Source organism: Halichoerus grypus, chromosome 9 (assembly GCF_964656455.1).
Source record: "Halichoerus grypus chromosome 9, mHalGry1.hap1.1, whole genome shotgun sequence".
Lineage (NCBI taxonomy): Eukaryota > Metazoa > Chordata > Mammalia > Carnivora > Phocidae > Halichoerus > Halichoerus grypus.
The window spans coordinates 7,560,452-7,577,903 of record NC_135720.1 but is presented as its reverse complement, the minus strand read 5'-3'; the positions used below and the strand labels follow the sequence as shown (position 1 = coordinate 7,577,903).

Sequence of the window (17,452 nt, the reverse complement as noted above, 5' to 3'; positions counted from 1 at the left end):
GCACTGGGGGGGCAGGAGAGACCCCAAAACTGCTTTTCATCTAGTGGGTTGGGCTCTATACTTTTCCCTGAATTTTGGAATTGGCCAAGATACTCTCTGAGATGGCTGTCGTTGGTCGATGGCGCAGGTGACAGGGGCAGCGATCTGGACAGTCAGGCAGGCTTAGCTGGTGCTCTTGGTGACAACTGTCTAGTTAGGCCCTGAACCTAGGAGGCCTGTCGCGTCCGCAGCAACGACGCAGCTGCAGCTCGGTGAAGAGCGACGGGCCGCACCCCTAGCCACCTGCCCGGACTGGAGAAAGGCACGAACGGCCGCTTGCTCCCTTTATGTTAAAAAACCCCAACAATAAACATCTTCCGCCGCGCTGGGAAAGACAAAGCACAGACGCCTTTCAGGTTTAGTGTCTCCGTGTTTTGATGGGTTTTGTTTCTGTTATTCCCACAGACCCAACATGCGAATTCTCTCTCGAAGAGAACCAAGCCATCAAATCCGGGGCCTGCCCCCAGAGGACCTGGAGGCCAGTCCCCATGGGTTCGAGACCTCGCCGTACCTGGGGGGAGGGCTTCCTGCGTGCCAGGCGCAGACGATGCACGTATATAAATTCTATTCCATCTGAAACCAAAAGCACTAGATACCCCCATTTTACAGATAATCAAACTGAAGCTCAGAGATGTTAAGTAACTTGCCCAGAACCACGGAGCTGACAGCTGGGGAAGCGGAGACTTTCGGCCAGGTGGCCTGCCGCGGGCCACAGTCCATGAGAAACGTTCATGCCTACCAAGGCATGGGGCCAGACATGGAGGGCCGCCTACCCAACAGCCACTGTCCCCTCCTCTTTCTCTTGCAGCCTCCGTTCCATTCCAAAGGCAACATGCTCGGGCTCTGGGGGGTAACCATGAGTGACGTCAACCCAGCCTGGGGTCCCCCGGGCCCCTTAGCTTAGTGTGGGCCTCTGACCCAGTTCTGCTGAGGTGGCTCAGGGGTCTGCTAGGGTGCACGGGTTCTGGGGCTTCTGGGAAGATTTTGCTCCACGACAAAGGAGAGACAGCCAGGAGGCCCGGCCATTTTTTCTGCCATGAACATGGTTGCTGAGTGTGTCACGGCTTTGACATCACGTTGTGACCCTGAGACAACAGGCTAGAAATGCTGAGGCCACTGGAGTCACCGTGCCAAGCCGGCAGGTATCTGGCTACACTATCATCTGAGGGAACAGAGTGTCTTCATGGCCCAAGCCCCGGGGGTCAGGCTTTCTGTCCATCTTGAGCTGACGAAGGCCTGTGACAGAGCATCAGTCACTTCACTGGTAGAAAACTCTTTGCTTTTCAACATGGGGTTACTTTAAATCCTCAAAGCATGAACTAATTATTCTGACTGGTGCTTTCTTGTGCTAAGTGAGAAGGAAGTGCTTGTCACTCAGAACACAAAACCAAACTGCCTGGGGCATCACCACTCTGCCCATAGGAGCCATTGAAAAGCCTATCAGCGTGTGTCCACTGCCAGGTTTCAGGTCGAGGGAGGCCCCTTCAGCCTTCCCTCAACCCCCTCCTCTTGTCAGCAGGGATGTCCTCATGCTTTCTGCTCCTGAGCCTCAGTTAACTCCTTACTCATGGCTTGTGAGATGAAAACAAGATAGAAAATCCTCACCAATGAACTCAACTTACCTTCTCGGTAAGTTAGGACTACGTACAAAATTTACATATTCCTGAACTCATTCCAAAAATACTTTGCGGTAACATGAAGGGATTCTAAAAGATGATCTGTTCTATAACCAAGAAGGGAATCCTATACTGTAAGGTAGCAGCCACTGGGTCTGGGAAGGTGAGTGGCCCCATGCGGTCAATCCTAGCTGTCTGGTGCGGAAGTACTCTCATGGGTATTTCCTATTAATGGAACTATCCCACCAGACCCAAATGGGTCTTAGTGGTTGGCTTTTGATAACCTACTGCTAAGAGGAAACGGAACTTTGACAGTGATGTGGGATCTATGTGTAGACCAAAGAGATGAGCTCAAGAGTCTACATATCCATCACTGTCTTACTGTGTTGGAGGGAGCGCTGCAAATCATCTAAATGCCCCACAGGAGAAGAGCTCAATGAATTAGAGTATATACGACAGACCGTACATGCAGTGCATAATGTGATATTACAGAGCAGTTACTGTAGCCTGTGAGCCAAAGCAGCTCCACCACCTGTTTTTATAAATAAAGTTTTATTGGAACACAGCCACTCTCTTTCGGGTACACACTGCCGATGGTTACTTTTACGCTGCAACAGCTGAGCTGAATAGTTGTGACCGAGGCAATATGGTCCACAAAGCCGAAAATATTCCCTATCCTGCCAGTTACAAAGTTTGTCAACCTTTGATTTAGAGCCACTAAAATTTGTTTCCTACGAATATTTAATAGCTGGGGAAATGCTTATTACATAAAACTAAATTTTTAAAAGGTCTGGAATCAAAGCTGAGTCTAGAGTCTGATTATGACTACATGAAGAAAGTAAAACAGGAAAATAACAGTAGCTCTGGGCGAGTGGTCAAATCAGAAGCGATTTTTTTTTTGTTTTATTAGATTTTCCTGTTTTTTATCAACAAAATATTTTGCAGCATTCCTCTAACAATGCCCCTTTTAAGAAGTAGTTGACATCAGCACATTTCAACCATTTGCTTCTGGAACATAAGTAAGACTGGATCAAAACAGCCTATTTGATAATGATGATCAAAAGGAACAGAGGAGATATTTCTGTTTTTATGTTGAATTAATACATCTTTCAACTTTAAAGTTCTGGATGTTATCATTAGGCCTAGACCTTGATGTTGACTATGTTTATTTGATATAAGAAATGTTTTAAAATATTAAGGTAGAAACTTTTGCCTTTCAAATCAAAGATACTTTACTTGATTTCCTTTCCTCAGCAGGGATAACAGGATTTGGAAAGCTTTGAAATCAGTCCTGATTTTGATCAGGCTCTACCACGGCCCAGCTGCGTGACTTTGGTCTCGAGACTTAACTTTCCCGAGCCTCAATTTTCCCAGCTGTATTATGAGGAAAGGAATACTTACCTCAAAGTGTTGCCATAAAGATTTAATAACATATGGAAACATATACAAAAGTGTGGAGTTGTGAACCTGACAACAGGTGTTCAATAATGTATAGCTATTATTACTACCACAGAGTAAGCACAGGGGCTAAATGTCCCTTTCAATTCAGCCCATTTCCTAAACCATGCTTTAGCATATGGTGATAACAAAAGTTTGCGGGTACTCCAGCATTACCTCACAGGCAGTGCGCTGAGAGATTTACGGGAGTTTACTCACTTAAGACCCACAGACTAGAAACTTACTACTCAAATATGCTTACAGTCCTCCAGGAAACTCAATATGCCATCAATATCATAACCCTCCCAGGCCAAGCAAGGGTTTCTATATGTGGATGGTAAAGTCTTCAGGAAAGAATGTATAAAAACAATATCAATTTCATTTATTCTGGATTTATTTTGAGGGTAGATCTGAGAGGATTACTGATGAGTTAGATTGACCACAGGCCCATCTAGACATTGGCATGTCTGGAAAATAAAAAATGTTCATAGGAAATGCAACTTCTTATGAGGAATCCACAACTGCAAGGACCTGGCCATTGTTGGTAGTTGTAGGGAGTTGCTGACATGATATCACATTCTACAGTTAAAAGTTTATGAAACTTTTGAGTGTGTGTGTGTGAGGTATGTGTGTGTGAGAGATAGTATCTGTGGAGAGTGTGTGTATGTGTGTGTGATTGTGTGAGAAAGTGTATATGAGAGAATTTTATGTGTAGAAAGTGTGTGATTGAGTGTGTATGAGTGAGTGTGAGGGAGTGTGTGAGAGACTGTGAGAGAGTATATGTGTATGTGTGTCAGAGAATGAGTGTGTGAGAGAGTGTGTGAGAGAGACTATATGTGTGTAAAAAGAGAGACTGTGTGAGTGTGAAAGAGGGTTTGTGTGAGAGAGGGTGTGTGTGCATGAAAGCGACTGTGTGTGTCTAGAGTTTGTGTGAGACAGACTGTGAGAGTGAGTGTGTATGTGTGTGTAGACAGACTTGAGAGTGTGTATGTGAGAGTGTGTGTGTGAGAGAAAGGGTGTGTGTGTAGAGAGTGTGTATGAGAGACTGTGCGTGTGGAGAGAGACTATGTGAGAATGTGTGTGTGTGAGAGAGAAAGGGTGTGTGTGTGTGTGTGTGTGTGTGTGTGTAAGAGAGCGAGGGCGAGAGCTATCTTACCACAGTTGCCCGATCAACCTAACTGAGCAGCCCATAACCACAGTTGGGACCATGCAGTTGCTCAGGGAGACAGCAAACCCCATGAACCCTCCAACACCCCATGAACCCCTTCAGCACCTCCAAACAACTGGTCAACCCCTGTGCAGAGACCACATGGTGCTAATGGTGCTAGAAAGAACTGCTTTGAAGATGCGCTGAGATCCAGTACATTGCAACCCTGAGATTATGCGGCTCTCCCCTCACTTGTGTCGGGTCCATGGCCTTTGTGATGAAAAATGAGCGGAATCAGGACTTTTTAGTTAAGGTTTTTCTCCAACATGGCCACCTGCCGGCTGATAAAATGAAAATGTTTAGTGTTGAGGCTGGGTTTGTAGGACGGTTGGAACGGGTAGGGCATCCAGTTCAGCCACCTTTCCGTGATTCTCCCACCTCCTCTGACCACTCCGTAGGCACTGATAGAAAACACAGTTGGGTTCCAACATTGGTCAGTAGGATGGCCCCTGGTCAACGTGCTGCTTGCACAAATATCTTTCTGGCCTCCAAACACATGGCCCTTCCTGAAGGTTTACCAGCACGGTCACAGTTAGTCCTTTGGATTCACCCAAGGTCATTTATTTCTACTAAATATAAAATACCTGAATGGGATCTCTTAAGTGGAACACTGAAAGCAGACTAAAACATCCACACTTTAACCCTCTGAAATTTTTTCTCGTCTATGAGCTAAGCCCCATCACTGTAGAGGACTAGCAAGTCAGCCAACAGCTCAGCCTCTTTTTTTGATGTGTGGTATTGTGAACTTTAACATCAAGACTGTTCTGTCCATGCAACCAGTGTTTGTTAAATACCTCCTTTTTATTTATTTTTTTTAAAAGATTTTATTTATTTATGTGACAGAGAGAGACACAGTGAGAGCAGGAACACAAGCAGGGGGAGAGGGAGAAGCAGGCTTCCCGCTGAGCAGGGAGCCCGATGCTGGGCTCGATCCCTGGGATCATGATCTGAGCCGAAGGCAGACGCTCAACGACTGAGCCACCCAGGCGCCCCTGTTAAATACCTCCTTTGTGCCGGGCACTGGGCCAGGTGGGGACACCAAAGTGAAGGGGATTATCCGTGGCCTCGAGATGCACAGTCTAGTGGGAGGAGAGAAACAGAAAGCTGCCAATGTCTGTGTCACTTCGGCCACTGAACTCTGTAAGTTGTTGAACCAACATGCTCTCCGGCAAATGATGTGGGGTACAAGCCTGGACAAGATGGGGCTGCAATGTGTCTCTGAAATGTAAGTCCCTTACCACAGTAAAAGGCAGGAGAGAAGACTGGAGCTCAAAATCACGAGTCAGGCGCATGCGCGCGTGTGTGTGCATTCACATGTCAAACGGTGAGACTCTATTTGTGCCCGTGAGAGTAACATATATGTGGCCTAAATCTGCTTATCCTCATTCTTTCTCTGGCTGGCTGTCTCCCTTCTCTGATGCTAAAGAAGAAAATGCTGGGGGCCTTACACTACCAGAAAAATCTCAGGAGAGTCGGAAAACAAAATGAACGCTGTGCCACAATTATTCACAGCCGCTGGGGGAACGCATAGAACAAACATGAAACAGAAGCACTCTCTGAGAATTCATCTCTCTTCGACTGCAAATAAACGTGTATCATTTATCCAGGTGGAGTAGAGCGCTCCCAGCTCCCGGACTCCCGATAGCATCTTCCCCCCACCCAAGTCTCCGTCCCTCCCCTGAGCAAACCCGAAACTCTTCTTCGTTTGCCTGGTGTGTGGATATGGAGTGGGGAGGGAAAGGGCATCTGGGGACAAAGGAAACTCTTGAACTTTGGGTACTTGTCACACTTGACTCTGCTCAGTAGGATCAGGGCTCCCGATAAAACAGATGAGAGAAGATGCAATGTCCGGCTCCCCCTTCCTGAGCACAGATCCTCACGTCCCCTTCCCAGCCTCTGTTCCGAATGGAGCCTGAGTCCCTCCCGGGGTGGCCCTGGGCAGAAGGAGAGACAGAGCAGAAGGAATTCCAGGGGCAGGGCTGGGAGACCAGGACCTTGCAAGGGCGGAAGATATTAGGAGCTATTGCCAATTCCTTGTGGCCGGCAGGTGTTTGATAAGCAGCTGATGGAAGCACAGGGAGACGGGGGCATGGGAGGGCCCTGGGCACGTTAGCAGATGGGTGTGACAAAGAGGGAGCAGTTACTGGGGCCCCTGCGGAGTCAGAGCTGGTTCCCAGGACAAACATCCCCTGCTCTGAAGGTCTGCTGAGGCTTGTGTGAAGAGGAGGGAGGAAGCCCAATGTATTGCCGCTTTAAGCAAGTCTGGATTTACGATCTGTTGGTGTAATCCAACCCTGGCTTGTTAAAGACATTGCCAGAGGATCCTGCTTAATAAAAAAGAAGACCGGGGCACGGGGGTGGCTCAGTGGGTTAAGCCTCCGACTCTTGATTTCGGCTCAGGTTGTGATTGATCTCAGGGCCCTGGGATGGAGCCCCGTGTTGGGAGGGGGTCTGCTTGTCCCTTTCCCTCTGCTCCTTCTTGCACTCTCTCCCTCTCGCAAATAAATAAATAAAATTTTTAAAAAGACTAAAAAGGCCTTGGTGTGTCTAACTCAGCACTACACTTTTAAATATAACTTTTAAAAATAAAGTGTACACTAACATTTCCAGGGACGTATTCAGTTATGAACTCAAGCTGCATCTCTACTTCCATTGAGCTACTGATCTCTTTCCTTGGCCAGTGCTGCACCTGGCTGCCCGAGTTGTAAGGGATCTCACCTCCTCACCATTCTCTCGGCTTCCTTATCTGGGTAATGCCGGGTCCCGGCAGGCCTGGCCCAACGGGTGAACACTTGGAGGCCCACAGCGGTGTCCCCGCCCACTCTTAGTGCAGTGGGTGGTGCCGGAGTACGATAGGGATGATGCTGATTAAGCCATTGAGGGTGGGGTGGGCGAGCATGTTTCCCACACACCCACATGATACTAGCATTGAGGGTGATGCAAACCCACCTAACGGAGCTGATGAACCAGAGCTGCAGGTATATCTGATGGACAAGAGAACGTAGGACACTTCTCCACATGTAGGGACGCCTGGGTGGCTCAGTTGGTGAAGTGTCTGCCTTGGGCTCAGGTCATGACCCTGGAGTCCTGGGATCGAGCCCCATGTCAGGCTCCCTGCTCAGCGGGGAGTCTGCTTCTCCCTCTGCCTCTGCCGCCCCTCCCCCCCATGCTCGCTCGCTCTCTCTCTCTCTCTCTCTCTCTCAAATAAATAAATAAATAAAATCTTTAAAAAAAGAAAAACAGTTCTCCACATCTAAAAACTTCTCATCTCTCTGTAGCCAACGGGAATTTGACAAACGTGTATGAAGAAACCTCGATAGCACGAATACAAGCACACTTCGCATTGCATAAAAATGATGGGGGATGTCAGTTGCATGGGGATCTAGCTCCGCTTAAATCCCACTTAGTAAAACATTTGCTCTCTCTTGTCTTCCATACCTTATCCTATTTTTCATAATAAGAAAACACTCAGTGCAGGGGAACTAATTAGGGTCAAGGAAACTAAGCATTATTACATGCCTACTTTGTGTAAGGCACTTGAACTAGGTATTTTCTTATATTCATTAAACAAGCACATATATTCAGTAAGCCCTATATATTTACTAAGCCCTTACAACATCATGAGATGGGAATTATTAACTGAGGTTCAGAAAAGTCAGATAACCTTCCTAAGGTCACACAAATGCAGGAGCCAGGGTTCAAGTCCACATCTGTGGGACCCTAAGACATTGGGTTTTTTTGGCCTGCACATCTCTCTCTCTCTTGCCATGCTTAGGAGAGAATTGTTCTGGAGTAAGTAGAAGGGAAAAGAAAGAGTTGCTCTTGATATCTGAACCAGAACGCATAGATTCACCCTTCCGACCATCCGCTTTGCTGCTAAGTTTTACATGTTCAAAAACAAGACAGAGGAAACCCACCATCTGGGGGGTTTACGGCATCTGCGGTTCGTTTTACTGAGAGCCCAGGAGAGTTCGGCAGAACAGCGGCAGCCCTCGCCCCGCGGTAAGTCTGAAATCAGCCCACGGTGACCTTGAGTTCGGGGCCAGGGAAGTGAGCGGGATGGTGAAGTGAGTGTGCACCTTGGCCAGGCCCAAATGGGGAGGAGCCTGTCAGCGCGGCGCAAGAGCATGGCACCCGCCGCTTGCTCACGGAGGGGCACGTCATCCACGGTCTCTCCCTTGAGGCACCTCCCCACCTCTGTCCGGTGCCTGATAATCATCCCTTCACCCCAGTCTCCCACTGCTCCTAAAATCATGCCCTCGAGGCCTCGTTCCAATGTTACCACCTTCTAGAAGTTTCCTGTGTCCCCGGGGGCCAACAGTCCACGTGCTTGTAAGCACCAAATGTTACACCAGTTGTGAAACTATTGAAATTCCTCCCCCAATTTGGTAAACAGAGCTGCCTCAAACACCAATATTCCACCTTCACCACAGTGACCGCAGCCCTCCAGGCCCTCCCCAGCTAACAAAGGGGGGACACTGGGGACGACAGGCGCCCCCAGGATGGTGCCGAAGGGCTGACTGGTCTGTGGTTAAATAAGTTGGCTGTCGCCCCAAGTGAGCAGCACGGTCAGCCCTATGTCCTTGCTCTCTTACCTTGAGGGCAACCTCACGAAGGACCCTTGGCAGGACCCCCAGCTGAGGTGTGCCTGGATCCCAGACCGCACAAACCCAGGTAAGCGGCTCTCTTCGGTGGCTTGTCATACTACCATAGATATGTCATACCTATGGTAATGTGACAAGCCACCGAACAGAGCCGATCTGAAGAGAAACATCCCAGCTGGCCTCCAGGTCAACCTCCAGGCCACACCCACCCAGCTGGTAAACACTGACCCTCTCGGCTACTGTATACGGAGCGCTTAACGGGGGCCTGGTGCTGCTGGAAGACCCGACAAACGTGATCGCGGGTAGCCTGCCGTAACCTGACGGGGCCACCGTGGAGCGATGCGTATGTATTTTATTGGGACAGAAAGATGGGTGAACAGGGACCGGAAGCTTCGGAAGCCCTGAGCCCCTGCATTGCACACCACAGTCTGTGGGGCACTTTAGAGACACGCATCTCAACTGTCCACAGGCCATGCCCCTCCCCAGGGAGGAAAGGGTCCGTGTGTTCCTCGAAGGTCATAACCAGAGCCTTTGGCGCCCTGGGAACCAGGGCCCCTGGAATGACCTCAGATGTCTGTAAAAGGTTAAAAGACCTTTTTCTCCTTTTTAAGAAAATCCCATCACTTTCCCCCCAAAACCAATTTCACATTTAATTACCCCATTCTCAAGAATTTCGGCAAATTTCACTTGCTTCAATTTAAACTCACTTCCTCTCAGGCTGTTACCTGTGTGGGCACAAACTGCCCCGTCAGGAACCTTCTCCTTGGCCCTTCTGCTCTAAGAAGGAAGCTCCCCAGACTCCAGAAGGATCTCAACGTCATGCATTATTTTTAAAAAGAGATCAATCAGGTGCCTTTTCTTTGAAGGTGATTTAAGACCAAAGGTACTGCTGAGCAATTAATACAGCAAGCTGCTGCTTTGTGTCCTCCTAAGAGTGGCGGGAAGAAACGCGCCACCTGGGAAGGGGGCCGAGCCACTCACCTGGCACCCTGGCCTCCGGCTGGACCTCAGCCGCTGGAGCAGCCAGCGGGGAAGGGAACTGCTCCCTGCTTCGGGGACAGGCCATTCCGCTGGGGGGAGAATCTGGCAGCTTCCCCCCGAGTCGGCCCAGCCCCCGACCCCGACAAAGCTCACCGGTGCCTCCCTCGTCCCCTCCTGGCAGCCGCTCCTTGGCCAGCATGAGGCGTCCTTTAGAACGTGCGGCCACAGCACGGGCTGGTGCGCGGCGCTCGGCGGAAAGGGGAAGGTGGCCACCTCCTGTCCCTGTCTGGACCCTCCCTCCTGTCCTGGTGGGGACTCTGGGGCTCCAGGAGGCACATTAGCAAGAATCCGGAAAACCGGAGGCCTAAACCTCCAAACTTCTAGAACAGTCTCAGACGGCAGTGCTCACAGCCCTTCACCGGCAACCCTGGCTGCTCGGTTTTCAATAGGAAGAAAGGCAATCGGGTGACCATGGTGTTCATTTAGGGATCACAGCTGGAAGTGAAACGTCTCCATGCTGTCAGCGGGACGGCTGTCCCGTCAGTAACTTTCTGGCCATCCGCAGTCTTAGCGCTGTGCTCAAGCTGTGACGCCCTCAAGGACTCCAAAGTCTCTGACCTAAAAACCCTAAATGACGTAGAGGTAGCATTCCCGCTCCATGAAAGCGTCTCCATCTCTGGAGGGCTCGCCTCTCCTGGCCTGGGACCGTCTCCTGGCCTGGGAGCCTCTCCTGGCCTGGGAGTGTCTCCTGGCCTGGGAGCCTCTCCTGGCCTGGGAGCCTCTCCTGGCCCCTGGCCCCTCTCCTGGCCTGGGAGCCTCTCCTGGCCTGGGAGCCTCTCCTGGTCTGGGACCCTCTCCTGGCCCCTGGCCCCTCTCCTGGCCTGGGAGCCTCTCCTGGCCTGGGAGCCTCTCCTGGTCTGGGACCCTCTCCTGGCCCCTGGCCCCTCTCCTGGCCTGGGAGCCTCTCCTGGCCTGGGAGCCTCTCCTGGTCTGGGACCCTCTCCTGGCCCCTGGCCCCTCTCCTGGCCTGGGAGCCTCTCCTGGCCTGGGAGCCTCTCCTGGCCTGGGACTGTCTCTGGGCCTGGGACCCTCTCCTGGCCTGGGACCCTCTCCTGGCCTGGGACCCTCTCCTGGTCTGGGACCCTCTCCTGGCCCCTGGCCCCTCTCCTGGCCTGAGAGCCTCTCCTGGCCTGGGAGCCTCTCCTGGCCTGGGACCGTCTCCAGGCCTGGGACCCTCTCCTGGCCTGGGACCCTCTCCTGGCCTGGGAGCCTCTCCTGGCCTGGGACCGTCTCCTGGCCCCTGGCCCCTCTCCTGGCCTGGGAGCCTCTCCTGGTCTGGGACCCTCTCCTGGCCCCTGGCCCCTCTCCTGGCCTGGGAGCCTCTCCTGGCCTGGGACCATCTCCAGGCCTGGGAGCCTCTCCTGGCCTGGGAGCCTCTCCTGGCCTGGGAGCCTCTCCTGGTCTGGGACTGTCTCCAGGCCTGGGAGCCTCTCCTGGCCTGGGACTGTCTCCTGGCCTGGGACTGTCTCCATGTTACTTCTCCTGTGAGCACATCACAAGCACGCACTCTTTCCATCTGTTTGTGCCTGTTTCTGCATGGCTGTGTGCCTCTGTGAGCTTCTCTGTTTTGCCTTTGCTCTGTTAGTTCCTGCTGGGTCCCTCCCTGACCTGGTGAAGAGACTGACAACTCTCACTCCTCAGAATGAGCCCCGTGCAGACCACGAGCCGGGAGCGAATGGGAAGCCTGGTCCCTGTCCCAGTCAGCCCTGGTCATTTTCTGACGCAAAGGCTCTGGGGCCCCGGAGGCCCCGCAGCTTTTCCTCCGGACTTACTAGTTACTATCCTGGAACCAATGATTTAGCCAAACGGAGGCTCTGGAAGTTTATTGATGAAGTGCCAATAATAACAATGCGATAAGAATTAGGAAGAGTGTAAATGCAGTAAACAGCACCTGGAAAGCGCTTGTGGTCATCAAGCTACCAGGAGCACAACGTGGAGGGGGCAGTGACCACAGATCTAGCATGCCTGACTGTACCACAGGGCCTGAGAGACCCTCCTGGCCTGGGAGCCTCTCCTGGATGTGCGCTCACATTCGGAGCCTGGCTCCCTCCCAAAACCACGTGGGAAGCCTGGGAAACACCGCCTGTCCCTCCAGCACACGGGGAGAACCAGGGCTGGGGGCACGTGGGCACGCCGGGAGGTCTAGCTAGCTCTAAGGCAGGAGAATGGATGTCCTAGCAGTCAGGGTGCAAAGACACTAGGTACCCTTTCTCCCAAGACAGGAGAAGGACCTGGTCACAATCATCCGCATCCACGATGGGGTTGGGATGGTGACATTTTAGGGGGTAGTCTCTTCTCGCAGAGAATAAGACCACAAAACCATACTTGAGATCTCTGCCCAGGGTCTCTAAAACAGAGAAAGGCAGATGCTAGAATGTTCCATCTTGTTCCTGAAAATACATTTAGTGCACATGCGCACACTGATATTGGAACTGGAAGAATAATAGGAAAACAAAGAAGACACTGTTGACAGGAGGGCCTGTTGCTTTCCTAGAAATCTTTTCAGTGATTCACCCACAGGCAATGCAGCTTTCTAGAAGTCTCGAGGCAGCAACAGTGATGGAGTTCACTGTTTCTATCTCTTGAAAAACGGCTAACGACCTTACTTGCCTTTTGATAGTTTAACTGCATCATAATGAGCATCCTTTGTCCCAAAGATGTGAACAGGATGTGGTTCTAAGCACATTTCCTTCTCTCTCCTTTTGCCCCCAATTTAAAGGTGCATAAATGTTTAAAAGCAGATACAAAATGTGTCCCACACTATATAGTCTTCCTTCACCCAAGGTCTTCCCAAAAAGGCCGAGTCAAAGGGGCCCCCAAGTGCTGCTGGCCACTCTGAGACCCCACAGGCACATCAGGGACTGGGCCCACGGAGCCCCGCCGCCGGCTCAGACCCGGGGACTCCGTCATCCCAGCTCCTCTCCTGGTCTTGCATCTCCTCCACTCTGAACACTGATTTGGTCCACCTGGTCCACCAAAGACAACGTGACGTGAGCAGACAGCCCGGCTGTCTGCAGGGGTGACTCCCAGGTGCAAAACACGATCCCTAAGTTCTGGCGCAAGCTGTCCCAGCCCTTCCCCGCCCCCGGGCCAGGACATGTTGTAACCCCTGTTGCGACAGCTCAGCACAGAGACAACTTCAATTCGGTTATGTGATGCAGGCGTGACCAAGACACACCTCGACATTTTCAAGGTGACAAAAGTCAGCTAAGAAAGCCCAGCCCCAAAGGCATGCGAGGAGTCAAACTAGTTGGAGGATATAGAAGTTCATGGGCATTCTGAATTCTGCCACTGAAACTCTCTAGCTTGGGGATTCCACATTCTTAAGCCCACAAAGATGAAAAGGCAGGGGTGAGCACTGTCCGTGAGCCAGGAGAGGAGGAGAGCATAGAGATGAAGGACGTGAAGTGGCCTCACACCACGAGTCCAAATCCAAATCTACTTCCTAGCTGTGGGACCTTGAGCACATTATTTAAACCCTCTATAACTCAGTTTTTTTAAAAAGGGAAGATATATATCATCGATTCATAAATGTCTCTGTAAGGAGTCAATAAACGAATTGTGTGTAACATATCTAGCACATAATAATCGCTGAATCAGTATCATTATTGCTCATTAGAAGACGTGCATCTTGATTCCAAGCAGGAATGAAAAGCAATTGGTGAAGAACATTTCATCAGGTAGAAACCGTGAATGCCTCTGTTATCCTGCATGATTGAGAGCAAAAAGGCAAGTCATAGTGGTGAACCGGGGAAATGTGCGAGGGGGGAATATGAATCCGACTTACCCCTAACACCCCAAAGCGTTCGGCCAGGCTCCAACCACAGAGAAAGTCAATCTCAAACTTGTGGTTCAGAACCACGATGGCATTTTCCTTTCCATACTTGAGGTAGGCCTGGGGGTCTGTGTGGATGACGCACTCCGTGCCCGACCACCACTCCAGCAACATCACCAGCTCTGGAACAAACCATAACAACAGACAGACGTTTATTTCACGCATCCGTGGTGACCAAGGCTCGGTTCTGCTGGGCCAAGCTGGAGCAAGGCTCTCCCCTCCCGGCTGGGGCAGAGAGCAACTTCTAGGGGTCAAGTTCTGGATCATTTCTGCCCCGGCCCCCATCCCTGACATGGTTTAGAAGCAGAAGGAAAACAAGAAAGACTCTACCACAGTGTCCAGGGAAGGAGAGGAAGCTTTGAGAAGGCAAATGACTTGCATTCCTTGATTAATTGCCTTGGGGAGAAGTCAATCAGAAAGCCTGAATCCATCAAGAACTTGTGCCTTCGTGTTTACAGTGCTCTGAGAGGCGGCATGAGACCATGCCCAGAATTCTGAAGATCCTGGGAAGTGACTAATCAGGATACTTATAAACTCCATCAGAGAACACTAAATACCTCATTTCTCTCTCCCATTCATGATGGTTGTATGCACCCAAAATAATGAAGACCCAGGGTATGAGGAAGCGAGGTTACATGAGAGCCATTATACTGCGGGCCTAAGTGAAACTTAAAATACTCTGTAGGAGCTTGTGAAAAAAGAAGTCCAACTTCACTTTATTCTTCAGTGATGGCTTTAATCCTGGTGTCCCATTCCCAACCTGGTTGCTTCAGGAAACGTCTATCTATATGGTAGAAATTGTCCAGAAAAAGAGTTGCATGTTGGTGTAAAAACTGTATCTATGTACCAGTTTTAAAGAGAATTTGGAAAGCTGAAGGTGTTCGGCAGGTGGATGGGTGGGTGCGTGAGGCCTCTGCCAAGGTCGTAGCCCTGTTTATTGCCGATTAGTGGGGTACGCATTTGCATTTAGCAGAGGACTCACTCGCCACCCACCCCTACACACACATGCATGCACGCACACGCACGCACACGCACACACAGACGAGCAGGTGCAATCTTGACTCCAGGCAAACCTATGTTTTAAAACCTTTCTCCTGAGGTTGGAGACTCATGCATTCTAACTGGTGCACTAGAACTCTCTAGAAGGCATTGCTAGTTTCTAAGCAGTGAGCACTGTGGGACTTCGGACAAGTGAACCTCTTGGCACCTCGGTGTCCTAATCTTTAGAATGGGTCGCTTCACAGGTTCTGTGAGGATTCAAGTACAGGACGCACTGCAGGGCATTCCACACAGAGCACACGGGAAGGTCCCAGCAAATCAGCCACTCAGGATCCAGCATTATCATTAAAAACAAACCGACACCCTCCCCTTACTTGACAAGGGAAAGTGTCTGCCTATTCCTCGGAGAAAGCGCCAAGTCCCCAGTCAGTTGTCCCACAGACGGTGACATCAGTGGGACCTCACATGGCAAGTCAGGGAAGGAGAAGGTAAGTGTGTAGGGAGGGTGGGAGGGGCAGGCAACACCGCCGGCCGGGACAAAGGGACAGTTTGTCACCACTGGGTAGAAGGATGCTTATATTGCTGCACTGATTTCTTCTAAGAGACAGGAGGGGCAGGACCAATCTCCTCCATTACCAGCCACAGAGCACAGATAAACCCCAAAAGCAGAACTACACGGGAGTCCACCAGATAAGGCTGGCCATTCCTGTGACTCACATCCCACCGTCATTCTGCAAATACCCCCTGAATGCCTCTCCGGTCAGGCAGGGCCGATGCACACTTTCCCCAGCAGCGGTCAGGCAGGGCCGATGCACACTTTCCCCAGCACCCTCCCCGGGACTTAGAGCGGCTTGTGATCCAGCATGAGATCAGCTCCCCGATGACAGAGCGCAAGCCCTGGGCGCAAGGACTGCATTGTCTGGTTCTTCTAACGCTGGCCTTAGTCCAGAACCCAGCACAGCGCCGGCACATTGATGCTTTCAACAAACACCAGTGACCTACTGTGTGCAAGCACCACGCGAGGGACTGGAGGCGTGGCTCGATGCCTACCCTCCTGGAGCCGACTGCCCGGGGGGAAGACAGTTTTCCACTCACAAGGCGGTGTGACAGGGAAGGAAAGACTTGTTCACAGGATGGATGGTTGCTGAATATCGTGCTCATGCCTATGGGGGTCAGACACTCCAGGCTCCAATCCTGGGGGTGCCACTCAGCACTCGCTCATTTCTCAATGTCCCCTAAGTCTCCCTGCCCTTGTCTGCAAAATAGGGATAGGAAAAGCATTTAGACTTCACCCGAGACTGAGGGTGTTAAATCAGATTACGGCGTCAAGGCAGGTAGCATAATGTTGCACATAGTAGGGAATCGGTAAGTGGCCAGCCTTTTATTACTGTGATATGCACGGTGATTTTAGGCTCTGTAACCACTAAAGGCAAGAGGGACGGGGTCGGGGGAGGGAGAGAGCCAGATGGAGCCAGACCGAGAGGGACAGTGTTACAGCGACTTCTGGACTAGAGTGGGGAGCGATGATTTATGGCTTCATAATGAAGGCAATGAGAAGCCACTGGAGCGTTTTTAAATAGGCACGCAGCAGCATCTGATTTGCATTTTGAAAAGCTCACTCTGGCTGAAGTGGGAACAGACCCAAGAGCCGGGCAGAAGCAGTTAGGGGGTGGGTGCCGAAGCCCAGGGAGGAGGTGATGGTGCTGAGGCCGGGCAGCTAACAGCGGAGAATTAGGTTCTCAGGACACTATTAGCCATATAACTAAACACTAAATCTCACTGGGAACAAGAGTTTTCTTTCCTTTTTTTTTTTTTTTTTTTTACCAAAGGCTTTCCATTTCTTTTTTATTCACAATAAATACATTTATAGAGCCACATTGTAAAAGAATTTAGAAATCCAGAAGTATATAAAGGAAAAGGTGAAACTCCCCTTGATGGCTTTGTGATGTGTCCGTTAGGCTCGGCCGGACTACATTTCCCAGACTCCTTTCTGGTTTGTGTGTTTGTTTCCAGTTATGGGGGGCGACGAGGGACAATCCTGGGCGGTTTGGCAGGAGAAAGGAAAGCGTACCTCACGCGCGTTGCTGCTGATCTGCTGATTCACCTCCTCAGCACCAAGCGGCAGCGGCAGCCGAGGGGGCCTGCAACTGCTCCCCCTCCTTCACATCCCCTCCTTCAGCTTCTCTGACTCCTGGGCCAGGGCTGTGTGTCTGCTGGCGGAGGCAGGGCCCCCACGCCATCAACACCAGACGCAACGAGAACCGACACGGGATTCAGAGGGTGCTTGGGGGTTCCAACCTCTTGATCTCATCTTACACCCACCACGCCTTTCTGACTGCCTTCCCTGGGGCTTCAAGCTCCGAAGGGAGCTGCCGAGACCACACCGCCGGCTGCAGAGATAGCCTGGCCAGCCCCCTGGTTGAATAAGGACCAGTCCCTGCGACCCTTCTCTGCACTGGGGAGTGCAGAGCTCCCAGCAGCTCTGCTCCCCCCCCATGGAACCCTGATGAGGCACATCCTCCTCCCCGCCCCCAACCCACTCCCTTGTCCAGGGTTAACCATCAGGAAGAGTTTGGAAGGAAGGCATCTAGTCCTGCTCCTAGGCATTTACACAAAGACATACACACGCACTCATGTGTTTCCCACCCACAAATGGGTTCACACTTTATCGACC

The 17,452-nt window shown here is 51.1% G+C and overlaps 1 protein-coding gene across 8 annotated transcripts in view; it reads right to left on the bottom strand.

The window, feature by feature from the left end:
- AGPAT4 (1-acylglycerol-3-phosphate O-acyltransferase 4) overlaps positions 1–17,452 on the bottom strand; it is a 120,336-nt gene that overhangs the window by 17,141 nt on the left and 85,743 nt on the right. For 7 of the 8 annotated variants that reach the window (XM_036091554.2, XM_036091552.2, XM_036091556.2 and 4 more), the window contains one exon: positions 13,732–13,901. In XM_036091554.2, the coding sequence (XP_035947447.1) occupies positions 13,732–13,901 (170 nt within the window). Of the gene's footprint in view, positions 1–13,731; positions 13,902–16,849; positions 17,074–17,452 lie in introns of those variants that run through there. The other variant, XM_036091558.2, reaches the window with a different exon arrangement.